A 12,902-nucleotide genomic window follows, 5' to 3' on the forward strand; every position below is an offset into this window, starting at 1 on the left:
ATATTTGAGTAATCATTATGTCAGTGGTCCAAAATGGTCTTACAACGGTGCCGACAATATTATCGTTTATCGCAATAATTTCCGGGAAAATGTATAGTCCAACAAAATTAGTTATCGTGACAGGCCTACTTGATAGCTTTAAACTCTGCACACTCTGATTTGTCAGCAGGCGGTGCTTTTACTGAGTTGATCTCTTATCTGGAACATAACCTGCCCCGGAGCAGGTTAGGTGTTCAGCATAAGTTACCATGGCGATCTACCCCGGTAAGAAGTGAACCAGCGCCGTAGGACCGGAAACCCAGAGTTAACCCTGAAGTTACCTCTCTAACCCAGAGTTAACCCTGAAGTTACCTCGCTAAACGCTAATCCGGCTTCGTAGTACAGGGCACTGGGCTCTGGGCAGTGGAAAGCAAAACGAGTTGTCACTTAGAACTAATTGAGAATCAAACTATTACCAACACAGAGCTAGAACCAAACTAATTTTCAGTGGAAAAAGGTTCAAAGAGAAGAAGAATAGATGTGAAAGATTAAAGGCGGAAGTAGCGGACCTTTGAGTTTCAAGACATCATTACAGTAGTTGAGTCTACTAAGAAAATAATCTTCCAAATCTTGTTAAGACATATGGTCTTTCTTTATTGTCTTTATTGGCAAGAAAAATCTACAATAGATTGTACAGTGCAATCAGAGAGATACAGTATGTCCACGTTTTTGAGCAAGTCCACGAATCCAGTCTTCGTCAAGTCTGTCACCACCTTCGCGCAGCTGCTGGCGCCACTTCGTCCGGTCCTCCGCCAGCCTCTCCCAGTTATCCGTCGCAATGTCCAATCTTCCATATATTCTTAAGATGATAGCATGTGGACTTTCAGGTCGGAGTCCATTGCTACACCTACATTTCTGGCCTTTCTGTAAGCATTGTTGTGGTAGTCATCTGTGAATAAAGGGACATCATACTGCTAATTCACTTTAGCGTTAGTTCTACTAACATAGGACTGAGAACGTCATAAAAATGTTAACATATGGCAAGAGTCTACTGCAGTATCCAGGAGCGGCTGCTATGCATCAGAGGGGGAACTTTACTTATGCAGCATGCCCACTTCAGTGTAAAGGCCTCTCAAAAACCTGCAGAGCACAACACAACAAACACAACATCGCAGAATACTCGGTTGACAACATTTATGGTAGCTATTGTTCACAGAGGATGCATTGTGATAATATTGATCATATTATTATTATATTCTAAAGGGTAGTTTTTGGTGTAAAACTTGGGTAAATCCAGTTGTTTGAAAATGTTTTCACAGCAATATAAAACAGATATTAGAGAGGTCATTTTGAACGGTTTGAGTTCCCAACACAACCTCTAAGCAGCTTGCAATACATCATCTACATTTATAATGCCCAAGCAAATATAAATATGATATAATGATAATAACAAACTAATGACATTCTGAGTTTTTACTGGTTAAAGTAGACTTCAAGATCTATATCAGCGGTAATAAACATGATCCAGCCAGAGATCAGAGAAACTTCCCAGCAACAGTCCCCCATTTTAACATGGTCCTGTTTTACCTGCAGAGGCAGTTGTTTGCATTTCAACTAAACTAATCAAAAGAAGGTCCAGTCATTATGCTGACTCTTTTTCTCTATTTATTACGATTCAAACTAGAACTTAAAATTTGTAATAATTATTTGTATTCCTGGTTTATTTGGGGTCAGTAACGTCAGTGTGTTTCACATTTCCTGCAGCCGTCCAGCAGCTGGTGGTGGTTAAAGAAGAGCTTCCCCCTGAGCAGTAGGAGTGGAACTCCAGTCTGGACCAGTTGGACCCAGAGCCCCCACCCCCCCCCCTCACATTAAAGAGGAACAGGAGGAACTCTGGAGCAGTCAGGAGGGAGAGCAGCTTCAAGGGCTGGAGGAGGCTGATATCATTGAGTCCACCTTCACTCCTGTCCCTGTGAAGAGTGAGCATGATGAAGAGAAACCTCAATCCTCACAGCTTCATCAAAGACAAACTGAACACATGGAAGCAGAAGCTGATGGAGAGGACTGTGGAGGACCAGAACCAGCCAGGGACTCAGATCCAGAGAGACATTTACTACCATCTACTAGTGATAAGGTCTCAAAATGTTACAAACAACAAGTCATGGATAAGTCTAGGGAGACCGGAGAACCGCCGTGAGGTTTACACTTTTGGAGAAATAATTCAAGTACAACATATTTTGCTGCTCTCATTGTGGTAAACAATTTAACCAAAACTCAAATCTAAATCACATGAGAACGCACACTGGAGAGAAACCATTTTGTTGCTCAGTTTGTGGTAAACGATTTGGACAGAAAGCACATCTGCAAACCCATTTTAAATTTCACACAGGTGAAAAGCCTTACAGCTGTTCACTTTGTAAGAAATGTTTTTCTCAGTAGGAACATTTACAGTTACACATGAGAAACTGAGAAACCAGTCAGTTGCCACATTTGTGACAAAAGGTTAACTTGGCTTCATCAGTTTAAAAGCCACAGGTGTGGAGGTGAGTCCTCTAATCCTCATGAACTCTGGAGCAATCAGGAGGAGGCTTATCTCACACATTTCCCCTTCACCCTTTCAATTCCTATGAAGACTGGAATGGAAAGGTGAGAGGGGATATCACATGTTACAGAAGTCAGTCATAACAAAGATCTATAAAGAAAGGAACAGGAGGGAACTCTTCACCTCTAGACTCGGTGATCACACAGGGTTAAATAACAATACATTGACAGTGTAGGTACTGTGGAGTTCAAGGACATGTGGAACATACCATATTACATTGCACTTTTTGAGAGGAAAGCTCAATGGTGGGGTCAGAGAGGCAGGATGGGATTGGAGCCTAAGGGGGATACTGGGGACACTATGAAAATGTGTGTGAATGCTGAATATTGCGCACATTTGTTACTGAATTTAGCTAAAAATGCAGTTAAAGTTGAATATTGTATTAGTTGAATGGTGACTGTAGCTGCTTTTAGCTACAAAAACCAAGTAAGTGTGTTGCTGAACTTTGCGAAAAGAGGCAGAAAAGTGAAATGATTTGAATCCAAATTGTTACAGCTCAAATGCATTGCACTGAATTTGTTGAAAACGTGAAAGTGACATTTAAAACAGGCAGTGTAGGAAAAATAGTGATGAAGCTTAAAATGTTAAAGACAACTTTAAAAAGGTATAAAGAACAAAATGTGAGTTAGGCTGAGTTAGTAGTAGTAGTCTTAGTAGTAGTACTAGCAGTAGTAATAATAATAATAATAATAATAAATGGGATTTATATAGCGCTTTTGTAGACCCAAAGACGCTTTACATTACGAGTAAGGTCGACAAACAAAACAAGAACAAAAACACAAACAAAAACAGAAAAGCAGTCAGGAGGATGTTGGTTCAGAGGGGGGAGGGGCGGGTTTAAGGATAAGCAGAGTTGAAGAGGTGGGTTTTGAGACGGGACTGGAACAGGGTGAGGGAATCAGACTCACGGAGGTCTTGGGGGAGGGAGTTCCAGAGCTTCGGGGCTGCCACAGAGAAGGCTCTGTCCCCGAAGCTCCGGAGTTTGGCCTTGGGGATTGAAAGCAAACCGGCTGAGGTGGATCTGACGGACCGGGGTGGTTGGTAGAGGATGAGGAGGTCATTGAGGTAGGGGGGGGTGGGCAGATGGTGGAGGGCTTTATAGGTGAGGACCAGGAGTTTGTAGTGAATGCGGTATGAGACGGGGAGCCAGTGGAGTTCTTTGAGGACCGGGGTGATGTGATGCCATGATTTGGTGTGGGTGAGGAGTCTGGCGGCTGCGTTCTGGACACGCTGGAGTCTGTTGAGCGATGTTGTGCTGATGCCGAAGAGGAGTGAGTTGCAATAGTCAAGGCGGGAGGAGATGAAGGCGTGAATGAGTCGCTCAGCTGCGGGGCGGGTGAGAGAGATCGACGGAGTTTGGCGATATTGCGGAGATGGAAAAATTAGGTTTTTACAACATGGCGGATGTTGGGGTCGAGGGAGAGGGTGGGGTCGAATATCACGCCAAGGTTGCGTGCCTGGGTGGAGGGGGAAAAAGGGGTGCCATCAATGGTGAGTGTCAGGTTGGGTTTTTTGCTGAGGGTGGATTTGGAGCCGATGAGGAGGAGTTCAGTTTTATTGCTGTTGAATTTGAGGAAGTTGTGTTGCATCCAGGATTTTATTGCAGTCAGACAGGATTCGATGTGTGTGAGAGGGGGGTTGTGGGGGGATTTGGTGCTGAGGTAGATCTGTGTGTCGTCAGCATAGCAGTGAAAGTCCAGGTTGTGATGGCGGAGAATCTGACCAAGGGGGAGGATGTAGATGATGAAGAGGAGGGGGCCGAGTACTGAACCTTGGGGAACACCTTGGGTGACTGAAGCTGTGGTAGAGGAGTGATTGTTGAGGGAGAGGAAGTGGGATCTGTCGGAGAGGTAGGACTGGAGCCACCTGAGTGCAGTACCTTCGATACCGATATCCCGGAGTCGGGTAAGCAGGATGGTGTGGCTCAAAGTATCGAAGGCTGCACTCAGGTCAAGGAGGATGAGGATGTTGAGGGAACCGGTGTCAGCAGAGGTGAGGAGGGAATTGAGGACTTTGATGAGTGCCGTTTCTGTGCTGTGGTGAGGACGAAAACCAGACTGAAGGGGTTCAAAAAAGTCATTTGTTTGGAGATGGCGGTGGAGTTGTTTGGAGATGATGCGTTCTATTGTTTTTGAGAGAAAGGGGAGGTTGGAGATGGGGCGGTAATTACTGAGGGAGGAGGGATCCAGACCGGGTTTCTTGAGGATGGGAGTGACAGCAGCAGTTTTGAAGGCAGAGGGAACGGTTCCTTGGGACAGGGAGGAGTTGAAAAGGTTGACAAGGTAGGGGCAGAGGACGGGGAGGCAGGACTTCAGAAGAGGGGTGGGTAGAGGGTCAAGCAAGCAGATTGTGGGTTTGGAGGAGTTGATCAGTAGGAGTATTTCAGGGGGGGTAACCAGAGTGAACTGGGAGAGAATGCCGTGAGGTGGAGGGCTCGGGAGGTCAAGGGAGATGGAGGGAGGAATTGTGGCGGTGGATGTTGGGGGAGATGTTTGTGTGTCAGATGCAGCGGATAGGGAGTGATTAATGGCAGCGATTTTGTCAGAGAAAAACTGGAAGAATGAACTGTAGATTAGAAGTGGAGGAGGAGAGGGTGTCAGCACGGGGTTTGAGGAGCTTGTTGACGGTGGAGAAGAGGGTCCTGGGGTTACGGGATGGGTCGATGAAGATGGTGGAGAGGTAAGCAGATTTTGCGGCAGTGAGGGCGTCTCTGTAGGTAGTGAGATGGAGTTTGTAGGATTCATGGTGAAATGTGATGGATGATTTCATAGTTAGACGTTCAAGCTGGCGGCTGGTTTGCTTCAGTTTACGGAGTGCAGGGGTGAACCAGGGTGAGGAGGTTTTAAAAGTGACATTTTTCCTTTTGAGGGGGGCCAAGCTATTGAAGGAGGCGAGTAGGGTTGAATTAAGGTGGTTGAGTTGATCATCGGGTGAGCTGAGGTTCGAGTCCAGGGGGAGAGTAGAGGATAGCAGGTCGGAGAGGTGCTGGGGATCGACAGAGCGTAAATTACGGAAAGTGATGTTCCTGGATGGGGGGTGGCGGCGGACGGGGGAGGCGGTGGTGAACTGTATGTGTTTGTGGTCAGAGAGGGGAAAGGGAGGTGGAGGTCGAGTACTGTGAGGTTGGTGAAGCAGACAAGGTCAAGGATGTGTCCTTTATCGTGGGTGGGGAAGGTGACATGTTGTGTAAATGAGAAATTGTCCAGAAGGGAGGAAAATTCAGAAGCGTGTTTGCAGGTGGTGGAGTCCATGTGGATGTTAAGGTCGCCAAGGAGTAACAGACGTGGGGAGAGGGATGAAGCAATGGTTAGGAGTTCAGTGAGATCAGAGAGGAAGGAGGGGTGTGGTTTAGGGGGGCGGTAAATGAGGATAACTGTCAGTGAGGGAGGGGTTTTGAAGGCGAGAAATTCGAAGGATGGTACTGAGGGGAGGGTGAGTTCTGTAGTCCGGATGTTCCGGTTGCAGATGACAGCCAGCCCACCACCACCACGGCGTGAGGGGCGGGGTTTAGTGATGTAATTAAAACCAGAGGGGGATGTTTGATTGAGCGAGAAGAAGTCATTGGGTTGTTGCCAGGTTTCGGTGAGCAGAAGGAAGTCGATGGATTTGTCCAGGATGAGTTCGTGAAGGATGTGGGCTTTATTGTTGAGTGACCGTATATTTAGGAGGGCAAAATTGGTCAAGTGGGGGTTTGGAGGGGTGGTGGCAGGCTGGAGAGGTATGAGGTTGTCTAGGTTAGCTGCGCAGGGGTGGGCATGAGAGGGGGGGCAGTGGAGCAGAGGAGGGGGGTTGATGGTGGGGAGAAATGGCTTGTTATATATGTTGGGAGGCGGAGGGGAGTGGGATCCGCTCCAGGTATTCTGTGCAGCTGGGAGTGTAGGTGAGCGGGGGAGAGTGTAAGAGGAGCAGTAGGAGTTGCGTTCTGATGACGCGTCGGGTGTGCGACAGTGCGTTGCGTGGAGCAGATGGATGCAATGGATTATCCGTGCTGAAGGTAAACAAAACTGCGACGGGTGCTTCGGTGAATGTAGCGGGGTCGACGAAGGAGTCCAAGATGTCTGATGACTGAGATGGAAGACAGAGTGGAGGAGTTGGTCAATAATAACAGCAGCTGTGAGATGGAGTATTTCAGCATGATGACAGGCGGAATGGCTGGGAGCAGTGTGATGGCAGCGATAGCAGCTAGCGGGCTAGGTTCACAGAGGTGGAGGATTGTTGTGGAGACGAGGAAGATCCATGACATGGCAGGAGGATGTGAGCAGCGGGACGGGACAGATGCACCCCAGAGATGAAGGCAGGAGGCAGAGAGAGTCCACGGTTGTTGCGTGGGACGGAGACAGACAGTAGGCGATGTAGCAGATAGCAATAGCCACCCGGCACTTTGATGGCTACGTGAGGGCAGCCGGCTACAGCCAGCAACGGAGGCAGAAGTCCAAAATAAGTAAAAATGTAAAAACAATGTGCATTGCATTAAAGGTGTGTAATGCAGGGCAGTGGTCCAATTCGAAAGACTGAAGAACGAATGGTAGCTGAGGGTGATAGAGGGTGACAGAGGCGGAGAAGCGGCGAACAATCAACGCCAGCGTCCTCTCCATGCCTGATCATTCATCATCATCATCAAAGTAGTAGTAGTTGTAGTAGTACTCGTGGTAGTAGAAGTAGTCTAAGGTTCAAGGCTTTTATTAGGCATACGTACATAGCTACAGTGTAGTTATTTTGATGAAAATCTTAGGTCACAGGCTCCTCCAGTGGAACACAATAAATATAAATATAAAGAAAATAGTAAAATAGTGCAATAAGAGTCTAGTGATTTGAATATGATATATTAGATAAATAATTTTTAAGTTGCAATCAGATGAATGTTATGGATGTTCTTTCAAAGTTCAGGTGTTTAATAGTCTTATGGCCTGTGGGATGAAACTGTCCCTGAGTCTGGCTGTTTGGTCAAGAGTCCTGTGGGAGCCATCAGGGAAGTAGTATGATGAGAGTCAGGCAGGACCGCAGAGACAGGTTCAGCCCCGACTCGAAGTCCAGGACTCAATCCAGAACTCAGGATAGAGGATCCAGGATACAGGACCACAGCAACAGGATCAGCCTCGACTCAGGATCCCGGCGTAGATATAGACACAAAAAAAAGAAATTTGGGGAGGCTGGGTTAATCGGAACATGAGAGTACACAGGTACAGACAGACAGAAAGAAGAAGTAAGGTGTCCCCCGACAGACCAAGCCTATAGCAGCTAATGCTGGAAACAGAAGCTCAAAAAAAGGACTGAAGACGACACTGCACACTCTTCTGTCTCTTCTGATAACAGTATTGATTGTAAGGAGACCATGGAGCCTCAGTCATTTCATTTATTTTTTCTCAAGTTTAAATAAAAATATAAGAACAATCATACGACATTATGGAAACACCCTGGTAAGCTATAGGAAGTTTTCAAATAACTCCCGAAAAAAGTTGCTTTTTAGATAATATAAAAATGTTCTAGAAACACTGCTCTACACAAAAACGTATTGGCACACCGCCAAAGAATACATGGCGACCATTTTATCCTTATTTTTGTATCTGTCTGATTGAGCTCAATTAACCAGCAGACTATTGTTTTTAAGAGATATTGTAGACACATTTTTTCACCTACACTTTGCTCTCATGCCTATCGGCCTGCTAATCTCACAATGATAAAGCGCTCAATTTATATTGCACTTTTTCAACCCCTCAAAGCTTGTATGAAAACATACGAGTCATTCACCAGAGCCTTCATTTGTGCAGAGCAGTACCACTTGCTCTAGGGACACACACACACACACACACACACACACACACACACACACACACACACACACACACACACACACACACACACGGCCATCGGGAGCAACTCAGGGTTAAGTATCTTGGCCAAGGACACATCGACATGTTGACTGCACGGGCCGGGATCGAACCAACAACCTGCTGGTTGAAAGACAACCGCACTTCCTCGCAGCCACAGTCCTTGCTCTTATAGTGGAACAAGCTACTTAATATCAAGTCTACCTTTCTTCAGTCTCTGACTGACAACCCACCTGTTTCCACTGCACTGTGGACAATACATTTTTTTTTTTAAATAACTTCTCATTTCTTTATGTAGTACTGAAAAAGTTTAAGAGTATGGTGGAATGCACTCTAAATTAAATGTAATGTCACAAATGTGTTAGGATGTTTTTATCTCGGTAAATTAAAAAATATAATATACAAGACGTTTCCTAAGCAACACCCTGCTTAGTTACAAAACTTTGTTAAATATATAAAGTAAAACCTAACAGTTTGTAAGCCATCATGAAACAATGAAATCAGAGAACTTGAGCAGTTGTTACAATATTCATTCATATGTTTATAAATACAACTGAGAAAAATCTGTGAACAGAAAATATTCCCCTCCATATACAAAGTTTGTGCTTATCTAAACAAGGAAACTGATTTTTTTGCTGAACATGAAGAATCACTCTGATATATGAAGAGGATGGATAATCTGTGGGCCATGTTAAACAAGAAACGAGGATGTACACAATTACACAACTACATTACTTTAAACATACTTAATAGCAAGGTGGTAAAACAATTAGCTTAACAACAGAGACAATAATTCAGTCCAAACAATAGCGCTGTGTAAGGGAAATAAAAAACATACATATATATATATAAGACTTTTAATAAATGTATACATGGTATACAATGAGTAATGTGCTGGAGAATGATAAAAATAATGTAGAATAACCAGCCTACTTGTGTTTCTTAAATTAAACTTTAATTTCAATTTGAATAAATATGTTCTTATGTTTGGATTTCAGTGTGTTTCTGCATAATTCCTATAATGTGTAGGACTTACTGCCTCTATATATTTGTTCCCAGACATTCAGCAGCTGATAGGTTTCTCCCCTGTATGAGTTCCCATGTGTCTTTTCAGATGTGCCTTGCGCAGAAATGTTTTATCACAAACTGAGCAGTTGAATGGTTTCTCTCCTGAGTGGATCCTCATGTGTGTCTGTAAAGTTTCCCTACGTGCAAAATACTTCTTACAGATTGAGCAACTAAATGGTTTCTCTCCTGTATGAGATCTCCGGTGTCTCTTCAGATGGTGCTTATGGCCAAATATTTTCCCACACTCAGAGCAGCTATATGGTTTTTCAGCAGTATTACACCTATCATTACTTACAAGGACTTTGTTCTCAGTTTTGCTCTGATGAGGCTTTGAGGACTGACGACCAACACACTGATGGTATTTCAGCTGATAACGCCGAGTGAATTTTTTGGAACAAACACTGCAGCTGTAGATTTTGTGGATATCCATATGTTTTGTCAGATATCTTCTCCAGGCAAATTCTTTACTACAAATTGGGCAACGAAACTGTGTTAGTGCCGTGTGGATCCTCATGTGTTGAACTAAAGCCTCCCTATCACTGAAACCGGAGTTACAAACAGAGCAGTGGAAGAGTTTGTCCCGTGTGTGGACTGCAATGTGGTTTGTCAGATTTACGTTTTGTTCAAAACTTAAATCACAAGTAAAGGAATTCTCTCTTGTATGAGTTATTATGTGTAACTTAAGCTGTTCTTCACACAAAAATATTTGATTGCACCCAGAGCAACTGAATGGTTTCTCTCCTGTATGAGTTATAATGTGTCCCTTCAGGTCTCCCTTAGAGCTAAATCTTTTTCCACACTGAAAGCAGCTAAATGGTTTCCCTCGAGCACTATGTTTGGAATCCCTTACAGGGACTTGATCGTTTTCCATAGAGTTTATATCTGACGGACGTTCCCTGGACTCCTTCCAGAAATCACTGTCATCAGTCTCAGGTTCAGAAGAGTCTTCCGAGTTGTCCTCAGTCTCTGATGGTAAATGTCTCTCTGGATCTGAGTCCCTGGCTGGTTCTGGTCCTCCACAGTCCTCTCCATCAGCTTCTGCTTCCATGTGTTCAGTTTGTCTTTGATGAAGCTCTGAGGACTGAGGTTTCTCTTCATCATGCTCACTCTTCACAGGGAAAGGAGTGAAGGTGAACTCAATGATATCAGCCTCCTCCAGCCCTTGAAGCTGCTTTCCTTCCTGACTGCTCCCGAGTTCCTCCTGTTCCTCTTTAATGTGAGGGGGGGGCTCTGGGTCCTCCTGGTCCAGACTGGAGCTCCACTCCTGCTGCTCAGGGGGATTCTCTTCTTTAACCACCACCAGCTGCTGGACGTCTGCAGGTGAGAGTGAAACCATCTGCTGCTCTCCTTCACCAACAATCACCTTTCGTACATCTGAAGGTAAAACTGAAACACAGACAGACATTTATAAATCACTGTGACCTATAATCTCAGACCAGACCAGCTCTGGAACAGTTGCCTGTCACATGAGGAGAGAAACAGAAAACCCATATTAATAACTGTAAAGGAAATTTCCTGTTACTGTCCTATATATTTTTGCCATTACTTCACAGAAGGGCTGAAGAGTGATCCAGACGCAGACACAAACAGATGACTTTCCGGTCCTTTGTTGCAGTTTATAATGAGGTTTATTCAGGGTTTACATACCATGGTTTAATTGTACAGTTTAGTTGTTGTGTGGTGAGCATCTGCCGGGCTGGTGGAATCGGTATGCTCTCTCCTTCTGTGTACTCCCCTCTCCTGTCACCTATGACCTCTTTATATACACCCGGTGCAGCTAAACCCTGCCACCAAGTGTTCAAAAATAATATTGCCCTGTACGTATAACTTAAATAAATTGACACACCAACAACACCCTTAAAATGGCTCCTACAATAACCAAGGCTTCACATTGAGATCTGAGGCCCCTGATCGGTAAATTATGCTAGGGAAAGTTAGTAACACTTCCTGCTGATATAATCAAATATGTAAAGATGTGCTCATGATCCGGTTGGATGGGTGTTAATATATATTTTGGATTGTCCAATGCTGCATTGATACTGGACGCAAAGCGAAAACATAAAATTGGCATTTATAAAAAGGTAAATATTTGATATTTCGTTTATTAAATATTTATTTCTGTTATAATCCTGATTCTACATGGCTATACAATGGAAACATGATATGAAGTGCCTGTTTAAGATGACCACTGGATAGTTATAATTTATCCTCCATAATTACATGAATACTCCTTAAATATCCTCACCCTTTTCCTTGACTATTTAACTAAAAGTTAAAGTACTACTACTAAGTAGTACTATAATAATATGTCATCATTAATTGTTATTTAAATTATATTTAGTCTTAAAAATCTGAATCTGCAAAGAAACTAAAGCTTTCGGCTAAATGCAGTGCAGTTAAAGTAAACAGCAGAACATACTAAAACTTAAGTACAGCACTAGTACCTCAAGTTACTAGTGCAGTACATGAGTAAATGTACTTCGTTACTCTACCCGCTGGTTATAATAAACAAACACAAAGTAAAGGCTCAGACTGAAGCTAGCTAGCTGCAGGTAACGTTAGCTCAGCAACATCAGGAACGCAGTATACAGAAATAATACAAACCTGTTCGTATTCCCGGGGTCCTTTCATGCACAGGCAGCTTCCGGTGTCGGTCCACCTCTTCGCTTATTATCAAACTAAACATGGTATGTATTTCTCCTCTTAACTACATTTAGCAAACCGGAGAGCTAACCGAACGGCGCATCTTCTTCTTCTTTGATTTAATGGCGAATCTTCTTCTTTGGGGTTTAATTACGGTTGGCAAACCAACTTGTAGGTGCATTACCGCCATCAACTGGACTGGAGTGTGGACAAGAGACTGCAGAAAACAATAAACAAAAGAAAGAAAATCAAGTCAAAGAACCAAAACTCTAGATTATTTTAAATGTATCAATTTCTCTAACGTAATAATCTCACAATACATATTGCCTGATGTTTTCCCTAACAGCCCTGATATTGAAAGGTCATGGTATTTTGCTTTCTTCAGTGTCTGGAAAAGCACATTTCTCTGACTACTATATTTCCTGTTATGCAGTAAAACATGTTCAACAGTTTCTGGCTGGCTACAGTGTGTACACTTTCCGGTTGGATGCATTCCTATTATACTTCAGTATGATTGAGACCTGTATGACCTATTATCATCCGAGAAATTAAATTGTCCTCCCTTCTTTTAAACCCCACCTTCCTTCCATCAGTGGCGTTGCGCAATATTTCGGGGCTCCCCCGCAGGTCGGACAATAGGGCCCCGCCCCCTCCCCTAAATCAATAATAGAGTGACATGGGATAGACATCGCGGCAACTTTTTTAAATGTTTATTTTTTCAGGCATCTTTTGTAAACAGTATAGGTCAGTAGGAACTTTCTGTATAAAGATACATCTGATTT

The 12,902-nt window shown here is 43.8% G+C and overlaps 2 protein-coding genes across 2 annotated transcripts; one reads left to right on the forward strand and one right to left on the reverse strand.

Moving 5' to 3' along the window:
- Positions 1-248: 248 nt before the first annotated feature.
- LOC307022750 (uncharacterized protein) lies at positions 249-6,078 on the forward strand (the record flags this gene model as incomplete). Its single annotated transcript, XM_079655643.1, has 4 exons — positions 249-264; positions 1,791-1,992; positions 2,259-2,368; positions 6,047-6,078. The coding sequence occupies 4 exons, from the start codon at positions 249-251 to the stop codon at positions 6,076-6,078; spliced, it is 360 nt and encodes a 119-aa protein (XP_079511769.1).
- A 2,688-nt stretch (positions 6,079-8,766) lies between these two features.
- LOC307022008 (uncharacterized protein) lies at positions 8,767-12,250 on the reverse strand. Its single transcript, XM_079654577.1, has 2 exons — positions 12,082-12,250; positions 8,767-10,863 (listed from the first exon to the last, which is right to left on the reverse strand). The coding sequence occupies exons 1-2, from the start codon at positions 12,161-12,163 to the stop codon at positions 9,473-9,475; spliced, it is 1,473 nt and encodes a 490-aa protein (XP_079510703.1). The 5' UTR covers positions 12,164-12,250; the 3' UTR covers positions 8,767-9,472.
- Between the last annotated feature and the right edge of the window lie 652 nt (positions 12,251-12,902).

Source organism: Notothenia rossii (assembly GCF_949606895.1).
Source record: "Notothenia rossii genome assembly, chromosome: 10".
NCBI classification, from domain to species: Eukaryota; Metazoa; Chordata; class Actinopteri; order Perciformes; family Nototheniidae; genus Notothenia; species Notothenia rossii.

What these genes read in the sequence shown, in the direction of transcription:
- LOC307022008 (XM_079654577.1), bottom strand. Translation starts at nt 12,163, where the DNA reads ATGTTTAGTTTGATAATAAGCGAAGAGGTGGACCGACACCGGAAGCTG. An exon ending in GACCCCGGGAATACGAACAG is followed by an intron (nt 10,864 to 12,081) that starts GTTTGTATTATT and finishes TCTGTGTTTCAG; the next exon opens with TTTTACCTTCAGATGTACGA.